The 21583-nt window shown below is 36.7% G+C and overlaps 1 protein-coding gene across 1 annotated transcript in view; it reads left to right on the plus strand.

Moving 5' to 3' along the window:
- Positions 1-2212: 2212 nt before the first annotated feature.
- The window catches only part of LOC121391184 (protein Wnt-5a-like), a 91449-nt gene continuing 72078 nt past the window's right edge, over positions 2213-21583 (plus strand). Inside the window, exons 1-2 of the mRNA XM_041522893.1 lie at positions 2213-2526; positions 10739-10995. Of these exons, the coding sequence (XP_041378827.1) occupies positions 2444-2526; positions 10739-10995 (340 nt within the window). The 5' untranslated portion in view covers positions 2213-2443. The remainder of the gene's footprint in view (positions 2527-10738; positions 10996-21583) is intronic.

A 21583-nucleotide genomic window follows, 5' to 3' on the forward strand; every position in this document is an offset into this window, starting at 1 on the left:
GTTAGGGTTAAAATTCTGTGTTTTAAAAATAATGTTGTCGTATTCATTAATTTTCTATTCTCATTCTATTATTTATTCAATTTAATGACGTTTTCTCTGATTTCTGATACCCAGTTAGGCTATTTAATCCAGATATTATTAACGTAAATATTAACTGTGTTGTTTTTGATACCTTAGTACATGTGTTTTAACTGTAATGTTTACATATTCTGTTGTTTTCTACAGTGTGTGGCTTCGTATTTCATCAAATTAGACTTCTTTTTTAAAAAAAATACTCGATTTAAAAACTGATTTTCTTTTTGTTCATGGAGAAAAACAGTTATAAATTATTTTTAAATGTTTGGCTTTTAGTGTCGGATATCATTTTAAATTAATTTTGACTATTATAAATCAGATTAATAAAAATATTCGGACGTAAATTAGTTAATAACACATTTTGTTTGTTTTGTTTTGTTTGTTTGTTTTTGTTTTTGTTGCTGGTTTGTTGTTTTTGGGTTGTTGTTGTTTTGGGTTTTGGGGGGAGGGGGTTTCTTTTGGGGTGTGTGTGTTTGTTTTGTGTTTATTTGTCGGTTGGTTGTTGTTGTTGTCGTCGTCGTCTCTTTTCGCATTAAACGAATAACGAATTCGTTGATTCGTACCATTACAAACAAACTAAATCCTTCGTTTTATTGACTAAACAATTAATACTCTATATCTTCTGTAGTATAAAATTAGAAAATATGAATTTCCTGTTGAATTAAATGTCCAAAAATAAAACACTGTCCGAAAATCCAGAAATGGGAAATGTTTAACAACAACAACAGCAACAACAGCAACAACAACAAAACATAGAGAGCACATTATGACGAAAGTCATAAATATCTAAAAATAGTTACTACTCTTGAAGATTTACAAAATTGTGGACAAAAACCAGATACTTGAATGACTGATGAAAGTAACAATACTTTTAACTGAATTTGTCTTGATAACAAGAATTGCTATCTGTAACACTAAAGGATTCTAACTGCGGCTCATTGACAGTACTTACCAGTAATCCACACGTAATAAGAATGAATGTATACAGTCAGTTTAAGTACATTCTATCAATTTTCATACCGTGAGTTAAGTAGATTCTATCAACTTCCATTATCTATACGTGTGTTAGTGCTAAACTGTTATACAAATGTATTAGGCTGTAGTATGTAAGGAAATGTGTTTCACCTTATAATATAATAGATGTTTACAGGTGTACACCTAATAGTCTACTAAATTAATAGTTTGTCTTTAGTTCCAGTATATTCTGATTTCACTCAATGTATTAAAGTACACGTATTTACAAACGAAACGCGAATATTCATTTAGTTTTCTGTAATTTTATTTTAAATTATTCCCATTAGTTTCAATGTCCGTTAAAATTATCAATGTCCTGTGAACGTTTTAGGCCCTTTTTTGACAGTCTATTTACCGAAAAAATATATAGGCCTATATTAAAATAGTCGCTTTTCTTTTGTTAATCACTATATTTAGGTACATATTAAGTACATTTTTTAATCGTAATAATTATGTATTATAACTCTAACATATTTACTAATGCTTTATATATATATATATATATATATATATATATATATATATATATATATATATACTTATGTAACTTGTTTTTGGAATTATATGTTTGCACTAATGTGTTTTAATTCCAGCATATCTAATTATCGTTGGAATTTACTTATATCATTTGACAATTTGTACACGTGCTATTGTTGTGGCAGTAAAGATATGCGATATACATGTTCAACTATCATTTTAATAATAAACTGAAAGCACTTAATACCACCTGCTTACTGTCGACGTGAAATCTAAAGTAAATCGACTCCTGTATTACTGTTCACGAACCGAGAAAAGCAAGGGTGCGACCCGTGGCGATATTTTAGAGAAGAAACCCTAGGGGTTATGCTAGCTCGGGGAACAATGAACCCAGGAATCGCCGGGTTGAAAAAAAAACCTAGCTCGAAAGGCAAGATTGAATTTTTCTTCTTCTTCTGTTTTTTTTTTAATCGACTGTAATGGTGTCAAAACAACCGACCAATCAAAACGCGGGACAGCCTTCATGGGGCTTTTGATTGACAGTACCGGTATCTGTTTCTTTCAATCAAGAAAAAGCTAAAGTACCGCTCGGCGTGTTTGGGGAAAAGCATAATGAAACGAAAGACCGGCGTAAGGGGGTAAAACGCGGACTCTGTGGCTGAGATGTAGTTTGTGTTTGTGGTTGGTGGCGGCGGTGGTTTTTATTGTGCGTTCAGTGTCTTCTATGTGGCGCGGTGTTACACGACGATGTTTCCCACGTGCGGACTAACGGATCGTTACTCGTCCTGCGACTTGATAGACCTCTGTGTAGCTGCCTCACGCCTCTGTTTCTTTTTCTTGTGTAGACGTACGAACGTAGCGGCGGTGATGTGACAGAATGGCGAAGAAGCAACGCTGGTACAGTCTCGGGTTGCTTTTAGTGTGTGTACAGACGCTCGTGTCCGCGCTTGATATGTGGTGGTAAGTAACTTTATAGTTAACCATATACATCTATAAATATTATTGTATAATGTTATTCAAGACCAAAGCTTTGCTTAACACAGGTAAAAAATAATAATAATAATTCAGCGGCGGTTCAGAATCTGTCGTAATAGGGGGACCCTTGATATATGGTGGTAAGTAACTTTATAGCTAAATATATACATCTATATTTATATTATTGTATAATGTTATACAAGACCAAAGCTTTGTTTAACATAGGTAAAAAATAATAATAATAATTCAGCGGCGGTTCAGAATCTGTCATAATAGGGGGACCCTTGATATATGGTGGTTAGTAACTTTAAACCAATACATATACATCTATAAATATTTTTGTATAATGTTATACAAGACCAAAGCTTTGCTTAACACAGGTTTAAAAAAAACTAAATTCAGCGGCGGTTCAAAATCTGTTATAATAGGGGGTGAACACTATGACGTGTCTACAGGTAGACAAATAATAATAACATACACTGTACTCCGCTCTTTATATGCAGTAGTAAGTAACTTTATAGCTAAATATATACATCTATATTTATATTATTATATAATGTTATACAAGACCAAAGCTTTGCTTAACACAGGTAAAAAAAAAAAATATATATATATATATATATATATATATATATATATATATATATATATATATATATACATGTGTATATATATATATATATATATATATATATTGTATAGTGTTATACAAGACCAAAACTTTCTTTAACACAGGTAAATAAAATAATTCAGCAGCGGGTCAGAATCTGTCATAATAGGGGGACCCTTGATATGTTGTTGCAAGTAACTTTATCGCTAAATATATTTAGTTTTGTATAATTTTATACAAGACCAAAGCCTTGCTTAACACAGGTAAAAAAAAAATAGGGGTAAACACTATAATGTATATACAGGTAAACAAATAATATTAGCATACACTGGTCTCCGCCTGTGGTACGTGGTGATATGTAACTCTATAGCTAAATATATACATCTATAAATATTTTTGAACAATGTTATACAAGACCAAAGCTTTACTTCATACAGGTAAAACAAAGTTTCAGCAGCGGTTCAGAATCTGTCATCATAAGGAGTAAACACTATAACGTATCTACAGGTAGATAAATAAAATAATACACCTTTAAAATAAGTTTTGTTAAATGTTACGTAAGACGGTACACAGTATTTTAAATGGCAGGAGAGTAAAAGGTCTTTATTATAGTACAGGTAAATCAGTGGCAGTAATGTTTTGTCATAAACGGTGGTGGTGAGAGGTGAGGGAATAAAAATATAACAGCAACATACAATTTAAAAATAACTTTAGTAAGAACGTATGAAAGTCGTTAAACTGCATTAAATGAGACGAAAGGAAAATGTCTATTGCAATACAGGTACTTAGCGGAGGTTTCTAATCTACCGTTATAATGGGAGGGGACAAGCAAATACGTGTGTAACGTGTAACAGCAATATACAATTTTAAAAATAACTTCAGTAAAAACTAACACAACACTTTATTGTGTTTTAAATGATACAGAAATAGAAAAGGTTTTTGATACAGCACAGGCGTATCAGATTCTCAAACAAGTGGTAATTTATTATTAATTATTATTATTTATTTACCAAACACATACAGTTAATAGGCATAACATAGACATGTACATTTTATTTACAGACTATAATAATGTTCATAGACAGGGAATGATAAACATACATAGACTATTATTTTGTACACCAGTAACAGATGTTAGGTTTACGTTTATATAATAATACTTACAAACATAATATATACTTCGTTTTTATCTCTTTTGTATTTTGTAACATTAATGAGAAATGTACACAGTCTAATCAAGTGATTTGTTTTATGAATGGATAGTAGTTGAATTAGTTTAATTGTAGAGTTTATTGAACAAAATATGCTTTAATATATCTGCCTCTTATAGTCTTGCAAAACGGGCAGACGTTGATTTTTAACGAAACTACTAGAGCACATTGATTTATGAATCATCGGCTATTGGATGCAGTTTTGACATATTGTCTTAGAGAAGAAACCCGCTAGATTTTACCATTAGTAGCAAGGGATTTTTATATGCATCATCCCACAGACAGAATAGCACATACCACGGCCTTTGATATACCAGTCGTGGTGCACTGTCTGGGACAATGGGGAAACCGACGGGCATTGATCCTAGATCGACCTCGCATCAAGCGAGTGCTTTACCACTGGGCTACGTCCTGCCTCGGACATTAATGAGAAATGTACATAGTCTAATCAACTGTTTTGTGTTATCAATGGACAGTAGTAGGTGAATTAATTTAAAAGTTGATGGTTAATGTGTTTTAATGTATCTGCCTGTTATAGTACTGTACAACGGGCAGACTAGGATAAATGGTGTTCGTTTCTTATAATATTCACGTTACAAAGATTCTGTCACTGCAGTCTGTATTATTATATCTGCCTGTTTCTATAAAAAGGTTATGTACAGATATATCCTGTGTTTAGACAAGATTTGTATGTAGTTAAATGCAATAGGTTTATTTAGACAAGATTGTAAGGATAAACAACGTGTATCTTAAAACAATAAAATAGTACACACTTTAGAGGTAACCTAAATATAAAACGGTACGTTAGACGTTATATATGTACATAAAATTAGACTATTGGAAAGGTTGGTTTTTAATAAAAAAAAAAAAATATTAGCACAGATAAATAAGGGGAGGTTTAATATTGTATTGCATAGTGAAAATAAATATTGTGTACTGTGTTTTTGTATATTACATTCATAAACTACACATTAAAATGATTTATTATTTCCATTAATTACATGAATGCGGCGTGTGTGTGTGTGTGTGTGTGTGTGTGTGTGTGTGTGTGTGTGTGTAAGAAAGAGAGAGAGAGAGAGAGAGAGAGAGAGAGAGAGAGAGAGAGAGAGAGAGAGAGAACGAGAGAACGAGAGAACGAGAGAGAGAACGAGATATAATAAGACAGGCAGAGAGAGAGAGAGAGAGAGAGAGAGAGAGAGAGAGAGAGAGAGAGAGAGAGAGAGAGAGCGAGAGAGAGGGAGAAAGAGACAGAGAAACAATATCTATGGCGGTTCAAAGTCGCCTCTATAGAGAGCCTGGGGGATAAACAGCATAACATCTTCAGATAGTAACAAGATACAAACTTTCGTTATAATATCATAAAATTATAAAACAAAATACAGAAGGAGTTACACTAAACAAACTGATTACAGGTGGCAAAAGTAACACGGCGGTTAAAACTCGCTCACAATGTGTCATTAAAATGAAACATATTTTTTCTTTAGGAAAATAGTACTGTAAAAAATAATATAAATTAATAGGTGAGGCAAGGACGGACTTTTTTTCTTCTTTTTTTGTTATTTTGCTTGTTTATTTTTTCTTTATTATTATTTGAATTTTTTTAGCATATTATTATTGCTATGTCATGGTAATTTTTACTGTATATATAGTTTTGTTCTAGGTGGGTTCCTGCTGTTACACAAAAAGCCACAAAACTGGGTACTGAGTTATTTTGCTTAATAAAACCATTAAAGCATTTTGATTAATTAATCAATGTTGATTGGATACATGACAAACATTTGATAATTCTGATATACAGTCTTCAGAGAGAGAGAGAGAAAAAATAATATCTTTGCTTAATACAAAAAATATTCATTTAAAACAAAATTAAATTTTAAAAGTCTAAAAAACTAATTTAAATTTAAAATTCTAAAAAAAAAATAATGTTAAAAAACCCAACATAATAATAAAAAAATGAAAAAGGTATGTAAAAAATGTACCTTGACGAAAAACAACACCAGGTTTGAAGGGTAAAAATGTCTTTGTTGCAAGACAGGTAACACCGCTGCGGTTCAAAGTCGCCTGTCATAATGGGTACACACTGTGGCACATGTCTGGAGATATAAATGTTTTATCGACTTTAATAATAGAAGAGCTCCGTGTGAAGTATTTCTTATCAATGAATAAATAATGCGGAGAGCGCGAAAGATTACCCGGGTCACAATTGAAGTGGCAGAAATGACGTGTCTTTCAAATTTGATTGACGTCTGCGCCAGTAGTAGATTTCCTATGGCCGGGCCTGTATCTTTATATTCGTTTGTTAGCGTGCTGTTTCGTTGTTCCTCAGATACACTGGCTGTGTTTTTCTACAAGTTCCAGGCCCGAACCCACCCACACACACACACACACACACACACACATACGAAAACACACACGTTTAATTGTGAGACTCGTAATCTTAAAGATGATAGTGCGTCGATGAATCCCTTACTGCTTCTCAGTCTTCGCACTTTTATGTTTGTTTACTTATAATCTAGATCAGTCAGTAGAGCGCTCGTCTTATAGTGATTGGGTCGTAGGATCGAACCCCCACAGTGGACCCATTTTTTAACCCCATCCAGTGCACCAGGAAAAGTAGTATATCAAAGGTGTCTCCGCACTCTTATGTTTGTTTACTAATCTAGATCAGTCGGTAGAGCACTCGCCTGCGGTGATTGGTTCGTAGGACCGAATCCATGCAGTGGAACCATTCTCGGAGTGGTACAGCGCTCGCTTGATGCGCGGCTGGTTTGGGATCGATCCCCGTAGGTGGGCCCATTGGGCTATTTCTCGTTCAAGCCAGTGAACAACGACTGATATATCAAATGCCGTCGTATGTGCTATCCTGTCTGTGGGATAGTGCATATAAAAGATCCCTTGCTACTAATAGAAAACTGTAGCGGGTTTCCTCTCTAATTATTTGTCAAATTACCAAATGTTTGACATCCAATAGCCCATGATTAATTTATGAATGTGCTCTAGTGGTGTCGTTAAACAACACAAACTGAAACAAACTTTCTCATCCAGAGTCTCACGACTTCTATATCAAAGGCCGTGGACCCATTCTCTGGGCTTTTTTTCCCGTCCCACCGAGTGCCAAACGACTGGTATATCAAAGGTTATGGTGTGTGCTTTCCTGACTGTGGAAAAGTGCAGATATAAAAACTTCCTTGCTGTTCAATGCTAGTTAAAAAATGTAGCGACTATACGTCAGAATTATCATAAGTTTCACATCCAATAGCCGATAAATAATTAATCAATGTGCTCTAGTAACTAAGTGGCGTTTTTAAACTTATATTATTTTTACTATTCATTTTCCTCTTTGTTATACACACTAACCAGGATAAAAACAAAAACAAACAACAACAACAACTATGTTTTGGCTTTTAAATATAGACTATTTTAGTTTTTATATACAGATACAAACCAGAACGAAATTTTAAATAACAAAACCTATTGTTTGGTGTCACCCAAATGACTCGTAAAAATCGTTAAATAATTATAATTTTTTCTTCTTTTATTCGGTGGGTTTTTTCAAGATAATATTATGTACGTATATTTTGTTTAAAAGTCTACCAACAACTACCGCCCAGCGTATGGTGGGCTATATTAACCCTTACACAGCTATGTTTCTTCACGCCTGAGATTCTTAAGTCACATGGTTAGAAGGGTTAAATCAAACCAGTTGTGTGGTTAGCCACAGCTAAATGTTTTGTTGTCCATTCTTTCGACATATACAGACAGACAGACAGACAGACAGATAGACATATACTTTATTTACGTCTCACATTGTGTATAGATTAAAATAAAAATAATAGTTCAATAGTAATAATACAATAATACAGCTATAAACGTACACAAGCCTCTCCTATGAAGTTATGCGAGACTTTAGAACTATTAAAAGACAATCAGAAATATTTAAAAAGTATTATATTTACATGAAATAAAACTTAAAAGCCATAAAAAAGGAAATGTTTTATTTAACGACGCACTCAACACATTTTTTTTATGGTTAAGTCACCCGGAAATGTATATGTATATATGTATAAAAAATAGTTGACGACTTAATAAAATAAGATGTCAACTTTTGGCTGTAATTTTAACAGTATCCGGGTGGCTTAAAAGTAATGACATTTTTTTTCTTTATGTAAAAGGTTATTAAAGTTTACGACGACAGCTACTGCCTTTTTAAAAAGATCGACTCTTATGTCATCATAAAGAGGACAGTGAATAATTATGTAAACATGAAAGTATCCTACATCCAACCCCCCCCCCTCTTTCCCACCCTAGATTTTATTAGTTGTATTATAATCACATATTCTGGAAAATCAGTGACATTCATCTGAACTTTATTGAACCATGAGATATTTTTAATGTTTCTTTAATTAAAATGATAATCTAAATGAAAATAAAAATGTTTACAATCAAAAGAAGAAAATAAGAAAATTGTAAAATATAAAATTTGTACAGTATAGCTAATGCTATTTTCTTTGCTTTTCTTCGTCCTAACAGAAGCCCCCACCCCCACCCCCCGTCATCCCATTGAGCTATTTCTCTTACAAGCCAGTGCACCACGACTGGTATATCAAAGGCTGCGGTTATGTGCAATCCTGTCTGTGGGATGGGGCATTTACAAGACCCCTAATTACTAATGGAAAAATGTAGTGGGTTTCCTCTCTAAGTCTATATGTCACAATTACCAAATGTTTAACATCCAATAGCTGATGATTAACAAATCAAGGTGCTTTAGTGATGTCGTTAAACAAAACAAACTTAAATTCATTTAAGCTTAAAATGAATCGGCAAAAAATGAGCGATTTTTTCCTCGTATTTTGTATATATCACAACAAAATGTTTCTTTCTGGTTATAAATTTGTACAAATCATCAACTAAAGTACTTGTTATTGTGTGCTAGTCGATCCGTACTTCGTGAAATATATCAAAATGTCTTTAGTATTTACCACCATAAATATCCTATTTCCACTTTGTTGATAAAAACAAAATTGTAGTGGAAACATATGTTAGTGTGTTCTTTTTATGTTAAGGCGTTCAGTGCACGTGCAAATGTGTCGTCATAATCATATAAAAATGGCTCTGTACCCAAAACAAAATTACATCAATATCGTTTCAGCGAAAAAAAAAAAATCGTTGCCGCGGATTTTATATCTAATCTAAAGAATGTGATTTCGTACCCTGTAAACAAAAAAAAAAGTTTATAAAAACCTCTGACGTTTGCTGTTAATTGCAAACGCCGAAATAGGCAATGGGAGTGTATATATCTGATTTTGTGTGTGCCTCAATGTGAAATTAACTACCCTAAAGAATTCACCTTATTAGAAGGTTACAAAGACTACGAAATCGCCTTGGAATTTCATGTTCAAAAGCATAATAATGATTTAATGATAACCTGGGGTACAAAAACATTATTTATATATTAATTCATTCGTTCGATGGTTTGATTAACATGTATTTATTCGTATGCGAGTTTTATACACTAACGTTAGCATTATGGAATTTGTTTTTGCTGTAAATTATTTCTATTACATGGTAGACCCATCGAACGATGATGTTGGGTTTTTTTGTGTGTTTTGTTTACCAAAATCAATAAAACTGATAATATCAATAATATTGACATCAGAAATGTATTGTTTGTTTGATTGACTTTTATTATTTTTTCTGTCTTTTATGTTTCCTTTATTGTTAATTTATTCAGTGTATCTATTCGTCTATCCATCCACCCATCCACCCACCCACCCATCCATCCATCCATGCATCCATTCATTCATCCATATGCCTTTCTTTATACAATACATTACAGTGTTTTGGTATTTTTATTTGTATATTAACACATCCATCCATCCATCCATTTGCTCATCTATTCTTCCATCCATCCATTTATTCATCTATTCTTCCATCCACCTATCCATTTATCCATCCATCTATTCATCCATCCATCCATCCATCTATTCATCCATCTATTCATCCATCCATATGCCTAAACTCGCATAATTGACCAGGATTAGGGAGTTTTAAGGGAACATTGTTTTTCTTTATACATTACAGTGGATTTGCATTTTTATTTGTATATTTACCAATCCATCCATCCATTCTTACATTCGTCCATACGCCTAAAATAACGTAATTGACCAGGATTAGGGTATCTTATGATGCCATTTTTTTCTTATGCATTACTGTGCATTTTATTGGTATATTTACCCACCGATCCACCCTCCATCCATCCACCCACCCATCCACTCATCCAAAACCCATCCATCCATTCAAAATCCATCTATATTGTACCAATTTTCAGTGAACTGGCGATATATCTATCTACATGTGTGTTCTATCTTCACCACAGGAACCTCGGTGTGCACAGATTTGAAACTTGGAGGAACCCGCAGTTATATATTCTTGGAACACAGCCCCTATGTACTCAGTTAAAGGGACTGTCAGCCGGACAGACGCGCTTCTGTCAACTGTACCACGACCACATGCCCAGTATAGGCAGGGGGGCCCAGGCGGGGATAGGGGAGTGTCAGTGGCAGTTTCGATTCAGGAGGTGGAACTGTAGCACGGTGGACGATACTTCAGTGTTTGGACCTATTGTAAATATAGGTAAGTACTTACTTTAGGTGTATATAGTTTATCATAGCTGGATACACTGTGCTTCAAATGTTGGGTTTTTTTTTTTTGGTGTTTTTATTTTGTTGGAGTGAACATTCTTTTCTTCATTACTTTAGTGTTTGGACATTTTGTCGTTATAGTTAAGTGCATTAGGTGTGTGGTTTATAGTAGTTGCATACATTGTGCTTCGAATGTTTCAATAGATTATTGATTTGTATCTGATACCCAATAACTGATGGGGGTTTTCATGCTGGAATAACCATTCTTTCATTCATTCCTTCATTTCCATTCATCCATGGGTATGCCAAACGCATAGAACTTATAATGAATGAATGAATGATGAATGAATGAATGAATGAATGTCTAACTACACCCCAGCTACAAAACTACATCGGCTATTGGGTGTATATTACCTAGAGAAGGATTCACATAATAAAATGAATTAAAACATACATAAAGAGCTAAACAAATTATTAAAAAGAAAAAAAAGCACCACTATCCCCTATAACAACAACAACAACAACAACAACAACAAGAGTTTTATAACAACTACCAGCAAAAAAAAGATAAACGAAATACACAAAACTACTAAGTACATACACAATTAAGATATTGTAAGTATGAAGCAACACAACGCTTTAAATCCATGTAATCCATCTACGACTGTGGTCCTTAACCATATATCTGACGCCATATAACCGTAAATAAAATGTGCTGAGTGCGTCGTTAAATAAAACATTTCTTTCTCTTTTTTTCCATCTACGACTAAACTCAAAACGTGATATAAAAAAATCAAGTTGTGTTTGGGAAACACTTTTTACGTGCTTATATCCAATTATGGCTCAGACACGTTCACCCTGGGCACAACCTCTGACTTTGTCAGGGACTGAGTCCAGAGCAAAAAGGTTGGGGGGAGGGGGAGAGAGAGAGAGAGAGAGAGAGAGAGAGAGAGAGAGAGAGGGTAAGTTCAAGTGGGCGGAATTTGGAATAAATGTTAGTAAAATACCAATTTTACTACCGGACGTAAAATTAGAGGCCAAATGTAAAAAAATTATTTGATTGCTCTGCCAAAAATGGTTGGAGGTGATTTTGAGTTTCACCCCCACATGTCTTAACTGACTCCTGCAAGTTTTACGAGGTTTATTAACGACTGTACTTTATAACAGACTAGCTGTAATTTATGGCATGTTATGCTCCAGACGACCCACAAATCCGCCAACGATCATAATACCATCGCGAATTCGTTTCAAATCTTAACTGGCTATTTTAATGAACCGGCAAATTAGAAATATGTGCGTAACACTTGCTAACGAGTTTAACACGACACGGTGTAGATAATGGATAACTATTTTACCACGTTGGCAGTCAGGGCCTGTCTATAGGGGGCAAGGGATGGGCAGTTGCTCCTTTCTCAAACGAAAAACCACACGCACACATACACAAGCACACACACTCCTCTCTCTCTCTCTCTCTCTCTCTCTCTCTCTCTCTCTCTCTCTCTCTCTCTCTCTCTCTCTCTCTCTCTCTCTCTCTCTCAACTATTGGATGTCAGACATTTGGTCATTATGACATATGACATATAGTCTCAGAGAGGAAATCCGCTACATTTTTTCCATTAGTAGCAAGGGATCTTTTATATGCACCCCATCCCACAGACAGAATAGCACATACCACGGCCTTTGATATTCCAGGCGTGGCGCACTGGCTGGAACGAGAAATAACCCAGTGGGCCCACTGACGGGAATCGATCCCAAACCGACTGCGCATCAAGCGAGCGCTTTACCACTGGGCTACGTCCCGCACCCAATTGAAAAGTGTCCTTTTTATATAAAAAGTGTTCTTTTTCTCCAACAGAAGACCATAATCACATTACTGTGTCTGATTCTTGTTTTTACTGTCACTTCCCGTTAATTTAGGCTAGACCCTAATTTCCCTGAACAAAGTTTTATTACGTCAGTAATCAGAGCCATACCTAATATAGGGGGCAGGGGGTTGCATCCCCCCCCCCCCCAAACAAAATATGAAAAAGTCTTATTTTATTTAGTTTAAAAGTGTGTGTGTGTGTGTGTGTGTGTGTGTGTGTGGGGGGGTGATGATGATGATGAATGAATGTTTAACGACACCCCAGCACAAACATATACATCGGCTATTAGGTGTCACAAATGGTAAGTATATGAAAATATTATTTATATATAATTATGTAAAACCACAGTGTATAGTGTGTGTGTGTGTGGTGGGGGAGGGGGGTAAAGTACCTTTTATTTATTTAAAACGAGAAGATTTTATAATATTGCACCCCGAACCATGTTGTGTCGTGTGTTGTGTGTGTGTGTGTGGGGGGGGGGGGTGGAGGGTTTTTTGTCCCGCACCCTAGGTATTTTAAGCTAGATACGACCCTAAATTTCTCCCAGAAGAAAGATTTATTGCGTTTGTAATTCGCCTGCTGGTAGCCGCGGTCTTCCCATGTGAGTCCGCTTGATCGTTTCACTCGGCGGGTCGTGCAGATATCTTATCGTTATGTCGTGTTTTGCTAAACACGTTTATCATTTGTCTCTCTAAACCAACCTCGCGTTCATTCATTCATAACTTCATTTCTTTGGGCAAAATTGATATTAAGGATTAGGCAGTTCTGTGGGTAGTGGAAAGGGGGCGTTATTAATTTTAAAAATTAATTTAGGCATTTTTTTCTTGAACAGGTTACAGATATTTAAAAAAAATTGTATGTAAAATTAAAGTTTGTTTTGTTTAACGACACCATTAGAGCACATTGATTCATTAATCATCGGCTACTGAATGTGAAAGATTTGGTAATTTTGAATACAGACCTTAGTGCAATGTATTTTAATTGTTTCAAATGCCCTAAATGAACAGTATGTTCCATTTAGGTGATCTTTCGAGCTGGAGACGATCCCAATATTATGTCTCAGTCTATAGCTTCAGGACTAATAATGATTTAGTGGCAGATGGCAAAACATCGAAAGACTAAAATAATTCATTTCCAAAACGCGATTTTTTTCTAAATTCATGCAGAAAAAACGTGTTATAAAAAAGATGACGCAGCGTATCATTCTCTCTTCACACCACTTACTGTCATATTTTCAGCAGGCCATATATTTTCTTTGCAGGATATATTTCGTTTGGCCTGCAACTTTGAAAATATAACAGCAGGTCATATTTTACTTCCCATTTCGAGCCCTGTCACTCTTCTCTTTGTTCTCTAAATCTGTTTCTCTTCCTTTTTCGATCTGTTCCCTTCTTCCCACTCTTTCGTGCTCTGCCTGTCTGCCTGCTGTTAGTCTATTTCTCTCTCTCTCTCTCTCTCTCTCTCTCTCTCTCTCTCTCTCTCTCTCTCTCTCTCTCTCTCTCTCCTAATTCTCTGTCTCTATTTCTCTCTGTAATTATCTCCCTGTCTCTCTTTCTCTCTCTCTCTCTCTCTCTCTCTCTCTCTCTCTCTCTCTCTCTCTCTCTCTCTCTCTCTCTCTCTCTCTCTCTCTCTCATTATCTCTAATTATCTCTTTGTCTCTGTATCTCAATCTCTCTCTATTTCTCTTTCTAATTATTTCTCTCAGGTCTCTTTCTTTTTCTCTCCCACTCTCTCTGCATCTCTCTCCCCTCTCCCTCCTTTTCTCTCCTCTCCCCCCCCCCCTTTCCCCTACCTCTCCCATTCTTTCCTCAAACCTTTGCAAAATAAAAACTTTTATTACTCAACAATTTCACTATTAAAACCACATTTTGTTCAAATACTACTTTCTGTTCGGCAAATGATTCGTCGTGTTATCTGCGTGATTAGCGCCGAGTCACGAACCCTCGTGCAAATTAAACAGTTTCTAAACTCATTTACTGGCAAAAATTAACCATCACTTCTTGAGTTGCCAAAACCTCTCCGCGGGAAAATGCAACACGAGTCATTCCAATTCGCCCTGACAGATCCCGGCTTCGTAACGAGCGGCAAAGCCCGCAAGCCCGTATCTTTCTAAACGAAAAGGTTTTTCTTTGTTGTTTTTTTCCTCTTTTTTTTCCTCTTTTTTTTTTTTCTAGAAATTTTCTGTCACTGTTTCGTATGTGTTTGAAACTTCTTCCTTACCGTCTTTTCAAAATATTGCTCCGGCCCATTACTCTGGGAGGAAAAACACATCAATCAGACGTATTTACAAGGGTGTTATTTATTGTACGTGTGTATGAGAAAACAGTTCAGCTGTGTTTTTAAAACATGGAAGTGAGAAATCTAAAATATTTGTCTGGGTACTAGTAACCGGTCTCGGTGGTGTGGTTAAGCCATCGGACTACAGGCTGGTAGGTACAGCAGTTCGCAGCCCGGTACCGGCTCCAATCCAGAGATAGTTCTTACGGGCTCAGTGGGTAGGTGTAAGGCCACTACACCCTAAATTCTCTCACTAACCGCTAACAAACAACTAACCCATTGTCCAAGACAGATAGCCCAGATAGCTGAGGTGTGTGCTCATGACAGCGTGCTTGAGCCTTAATTGGATATAAGCACGAAAATAAGTTGAAATGAAATGAAATGGGTACTAGTACATGGATCGTTTAACCGGTTTTTTTTTATTAGGTGCTTTTTTGTTGATAGTTATTGTGTAATGTATGGTTTTTAGTACGATATGTGGTTCGTTTAATCACTTCCGATATAATTTTGCGTAGTGTTTTACTTTTATTACAATACATTTAAAATCATAATTTAAAACAAAAAGTTCAAAAAGTTTAACATTTGTGATTAGGAATATTCACCCCAGAATTAGGACCCAAAACGTCATACAGCTGAACCTTCTGCAACGGACACTCTGTGCAACAACAACCCATTTATAAGGTGTATTCCAAAATTATTGTCCTTTCTGCACCGAGTTTTAAATACATTCTCTCTGCTTAAAGTAGCAGACCCTAGATTCAGCCCGTGAAAATGAACACTAAGTTTAGTTAATCTACAAACCTGCAACACATTTGTATAAGGTTATAACAGACAGAAGCTAAAGTCTGTGATGTTTAAACGGGGTAATACCATCTTAAAACAACAAAAGGTTGTCTTAAGAACCACTACTTCTTAGACGAACGTGCGTTTTTAGAATTATACAAAAACACAAACATTTTGGTATATTAGAAAAACCTGGATGGCCAGAACCAGTTCAGATGTACGAAAATAAATATTCTTAATAATAAAATGTAAATACTTCTAATTTAAATGATAACAAAACGGATGTAATAGTGGAAAATATGCCGTAGTGTTTAAAATCTAGGGTCTATCACTTTAATTACCATCTTTAGTAACACAAGTTCAAAACTAGAAACGTTTTACTCTGTCCTTATTTTTTTGCTGGGACAGGGGAAGGGGCGTGTAGCTCAGTGGTAGAGTATTTTCCTGGGGTACGATGGACCGTAGGATCGATCTTCTGTGGTGACCCATTGGGATTTTTGTTTCAACTAGTAGCTTCGATTGGCATATTGTGAAAGAATTGTCTTGCATGACAAAAACGTAAGGAAGGACATGTTTTATTTAACGACGCACTCAACACATTTTATTTACGGTTATATGGTGTCGGACTTATGGTTAAGGACCACACAGATATTGAGGGAGGAAGCCCGCTGTCGCCACTTCATGGGCTACTCTTTAGGATTAGCAGCAAGGGATCTTTTATATGCACCATCCCATAGACAGGATAACACATACCACGGCCTTTGATGTCCTTAGAGATCCCTTGCTATTTAGTAGTAGTAGTCTCTATATGGTGCCTATGCGTCGGAGGCGGGGGTAGGGGTGTGACAGGGGCATTGGCGTAGCCAGAGAAGGACATGGGAGCAATGTCCTCTAATCACCCCCCCCCCCCCACCACGTTATATATGTTCCTGTCGCCCCGTAACATGTCTCATAGACAATGTCGTTGTCCCAACCCCAATATCGGTGCCACCTCCCACCCCCAATATACAATATAAAATCCTTGCTGCGCGTTTGGCAGGGAAGACTGTCCACTCAACTTAATACGTTACTGCCCCCCCCCCCCCCCCCCCCCCCCCCCTGAATGACTGGCATCTTTGGCAGTTTAGGGGGCGGGATCTAGCTCAGTCAGATATGCTTTGGTTGAAAGATCGAATTCTCTGATAGGAGTTTGCCCATATCAACCAGTGCCCCACGACTGGTATATCAAAGGCTGTGGTATGTGCTGTCCTGTCTGTGGGAAAGTGCATATAAAAGATCATTTGCTGATAATGAAAACATATATATCAGAATTACCAAATATTTGACATCCAATAGCTGATGATAAAATACCTCAATGCGCTCTAGTGGTGTCGTTTTTTAAAAACTTTTGCAGTTTTTGATTAGATATTGTTAAACAAACTGAATATACTTTTCCTTTACTGTATATTTATGACTTGAAGCAATGGTGCCAGCTATCGCAGTCAAATAAGATGGCCTTGGGTGATAAAACCGCGTTAAAGATAAAACCCCATTCACTACAACTTTCATTCATACGGTAACCTCAAGTACCCCACTCTCACCCTACCCCTCGAGTGCAACTGCAGACCCGCCACAGTAATGAGACGTGTACACACGACCTGACCTGGCCCGCTAGTTGCACACATGGGGTAGTTCTCGAACACTAAGCAGATAACATTACATAAGCACTGCAGTTACTAGTATTAGTATCAAGTTTCCCGGTGACAGCGCGTTTCAACGCAGCATCCCTATTCACGGGCACACACTGCGCCGTAATTGTGGAACCATTGCTCACCCTTCTCATTTCATTTTCCTTTCTCTCGAGGTTTCTTGACGTCAAATCAGTTCCCACTGCCGGTAAAGTTAACACATTTTAATAAAACTGGTATAATCTGAAGGAGAAAGTCGTTATCACGTTCAGTCGTTATCTGCGATCAAGCTCGTATCTCTGTACAATGCAGAGTCGAGCGGGTATTTGGCAAAATAGTGGTTGACTCCATGGATCTCTATTCAGTGCGGGTGGCGGGACGTAGCCCAGTGCTAAAGTGCTCGCTTGATGCGCGGTCGGTTTGGGATCGACCCTCGTCGATAGGCCCATTGGGCTATTTCTCGTTCCAGCCAGTGTACCACGACTGGTATATCAAAGGCCGTGGTGTGTGCTATCCTGTCTATGGGACGGTGCGTATAAAAGATCTGTTGCTACTAATGGAAAAATGTAGTGAGTTTCCTCTCTAAAACTATCAAAATTATCAAATGATGATTAATAAATCAATGTGCTCTAGTGGTGTCGTTAAACAAAACAAACTATCCAGTGCCTCGTATATATAGGACAACCATTTCCGAGGAGATCCTATTATGAACAATATGTCCTTGCACCGCCATAACGACTAGTACTGCTACAAAAGACAGTCTAAAGGTTTGTTTTAATAAGGAAGAAATGCCGTTGTTTTTTAAATTATTTAACGACTTTACACAGTTTTATTTACGGTTATATGGCCTCGGACATATGGTTCGCCCTTGAAAGCTAAATGTCACAATTTTATAACACGCTGTAGTATTCGTATGTTACCAGGAAGGCGTGCTTAAACCATGACTAGATATGAACACTGTAATTCTTATACTTGTATGTCAACATACTGATGTCATTGTATACGCCTTCCTAAAACCATTAGGCAATATATAATCGACATATTTGTTTTAATTGTAGTTGCAATCAGATGGATGTCTGTTCTTGTACCATTTAAGGTACTGACAAAATTGAGGGTGTTTTTGAGGCTGTCATGTGTGTATGATACATTATAGATATTGTTAAAATAAGTCGACATACAGTTGGAAAGATATATGGGAGGGGGAAAACCAAACCCTTAAGGTGCTTAATTTTGTTGCGGAGAGTATACTACAGTAGTACAACCAGATTACGATTGAGAGCTGCAGTTGTTGTTACAGTGTAAATATTTGACATTGCACCTCGTACTAGACACGGAAGCCACTGATTAAGTGCGATGCAACCTTCAAACAGTAGATCGTCGGATTTTAGGGGCGTATCTAAATGGTAGAGAATTTGAGGTTTCGTACTCCATTACAAGCTAAAAGTAAAAAGTTTGTTTTATTTAACGACGCCGCTAGAGCACATTGATTTTTTATCTTATCATCGGCTATTGGACGTCAAACATATGGTCATTCTGACACTGTTTTTTAGAGGAAACCCGCTTTCGCCACATAGGCTACTCTTTTACGACAGGCAGCAAGGGATCTTTTATTTGCGCTTCCCACAGGCAGGATAGCACAAACCATGGCCTTTGTTGAACCAGTTATGGATCACTGGTCGGTGCAAGTGGTTTACACCTATCCATTAAGCCTTGCGGAGCACTCACTCAGGGTTTGGAGTCGGTATCTGGATTAAAAATCCCATGCCTCGACTGGGATCCGAACCCAGTACCTACCAGCCTGTAGACCGATTGCCTGCCACGACCATTACAAGCAATGTCACAATTTTATAACACACTTTAACATATACGTGCGTTGAACTATGGCAAGATGCTTGTATGTAATAATAATAATAATAATAATAATAATAATAATATTATTATTTTTATTTTCAGAGGATACACACATTCAGTACAAGGTGACTGGTCTCCCATGAGGCCCTCTTTAATCTATACATGATATTATACATACATACATTCAAAGAAACAACATCAACATACATATATGTATTGCATGAGGAACAATAGCACATATTATGATACTGATGTGATTATTTTTAAAGTGTTGTTGGGGAAAAAAAAGAAGACGGAAATGTTTTAGCAACACACTCAACACACTATATTTGTGGTTATATGGCTTATAGTTAAGGACCACACTGATAATGAGAGAAGAAACCCGCTGCTGACACTCCATAGGGAGCGGAGCGGATAATTTTGTCATGTTCATATACCACTACGGTTTCGAGCATGTCTGTCCCGGGTCCCGTCTCTGGATAGCCAGGGGCCCGATCCGGGACAGATCTCCATAGGGTACTTTTTTCGATTATCTTTCAGACAGAATAGTGCTTACCACAGACTTCGTTACACGGGTTGTGGAGCACTAGTTGGAACGAGAAATATCCCACCAACGGGGATCGATCCTAAACCGATCGCGCAACATACGAGCTCTTTCCCACTGGGCTGTGTTCTGCCTCGTGCTGTTGGGAGGTCATTTAAACCTCCCGTACCCAGAGTGACAGGTTCACCATGTGTCTCCTAGATAATGTCCGCACCAGTGGAGAAGAAAAAATGGTCATGCGAGAAAGACACACTGAAGCAGTGTCAGTTGAATTTGTGTGTACACAAAGGATCCTTTGTTACTCAAATAGGGTGTACGAACCCATCCAGGTCACTCGACATATTGTATAAAAAACCCGACCTCAAACAAACAAAAAATAATAATAATAAGGGGGAAAAAACGAGAAACAAATAACAAACACAAAACAAAAAAAACAAAACAAAACAAAACAAAGCAGTCGTGTTTTTAAAATAAATAAATAAATAAATAAATAAAGATGTCTCTTTCCAGTTTCCAGTTAAGATTTTCACAAAATATGGCAGACTGCAAGCATTCCTAGTACTTACATGTATGTCACTGTTATAATTTGTTGAAATATGAGTCCGATCTACATACTCGTAAATATATGTTGTGGTTGAGATAGATGGCGTCGTAGTTAGGCCATCGGTCAACAGGCTGGTAGGTACTGGGTTCGGAGCCCAGTCGAGGCATGTGATTTTTAATCCAGATACCGATTCCAAACCCTGAGTGAGTGCTCCGCAAGGCTCAATGGGTAGGTGTAAACCACTTGCACCGACCAGTGATCCATAACTGGTTCAACAAAGGCCATGGTTTGTGCTATTCTGCCTGTGGGAAGCGCAAATAAAAGATCCCTTGCTGCTAATCGGAAAGAGTAGCCCATGAAGTGGCGACAGCGGGTTTCCTCTCAAAATCTGTGTGGTCCTTAACCATATGTCTGACGCCATATAACCGTAAATAAAATGTGTTGAGTGCGTCGATAAATAAAACATTTCTTTCTTTCTGGTTCAGATAGGTTTTCCTCACATTAAGTACTGCCACACCCACTTCCAAAAAACCCAACTAAAACCACACCTGCAATAGGACATTTTAAATACTGTCTTAAATGTCTGCTTAAAACAAGTGTGAAAAACCAATTCGTTAAAGATCAATTCCAAATATGATCATACTTAGTGATGTAAAATGGTTTCCACTTAACACCATCCATTCGTAAAATAAAATAACGTAACGTGATTAAAGTTAAAGTTTGTTTTGTTAAACGACACTACTAGAGCACATTGATGTATTATTCATCGGTTGTTAGATGTCAAACATTTGGTAATTTTGACATATAGTCTTAGACAAGAAACCCGCTATATTTTTCGAAATAGCAAGGGATCTTTTGTATGCACCATCCCACACACAGGATAGCACATACCACGGTTACCAGAAATAGCCCAAATGGGCCCACCGACGGGGATCGATCCCAGCCCGACCACACATCAGGCGAACATTTTACCACTGGGCTGTTTGTGGAATTGTTTCCCCATAGCACTATCCATTCATAAAATGAAATAGCTTAATATGAATGCGTTA

The sequence above is a fragment of the Gigantopelta aegis genome, unplaced genomic scaffold (assembly GCF_016097555.1).
Source record: "Gigantopelta aegis isolate Gae_Host unplaced genomic scaffold, Gae_host_genome ctg1905_pilon_pilon, whole genome shotgun sequence".
NCBI classification, from domain to species: Eukaryota; Metazoa; Mollusca; class Gastropoda; order Neomphalida; family Peltospiridae; genus Gigantopelta; species Gigantopelta aegis.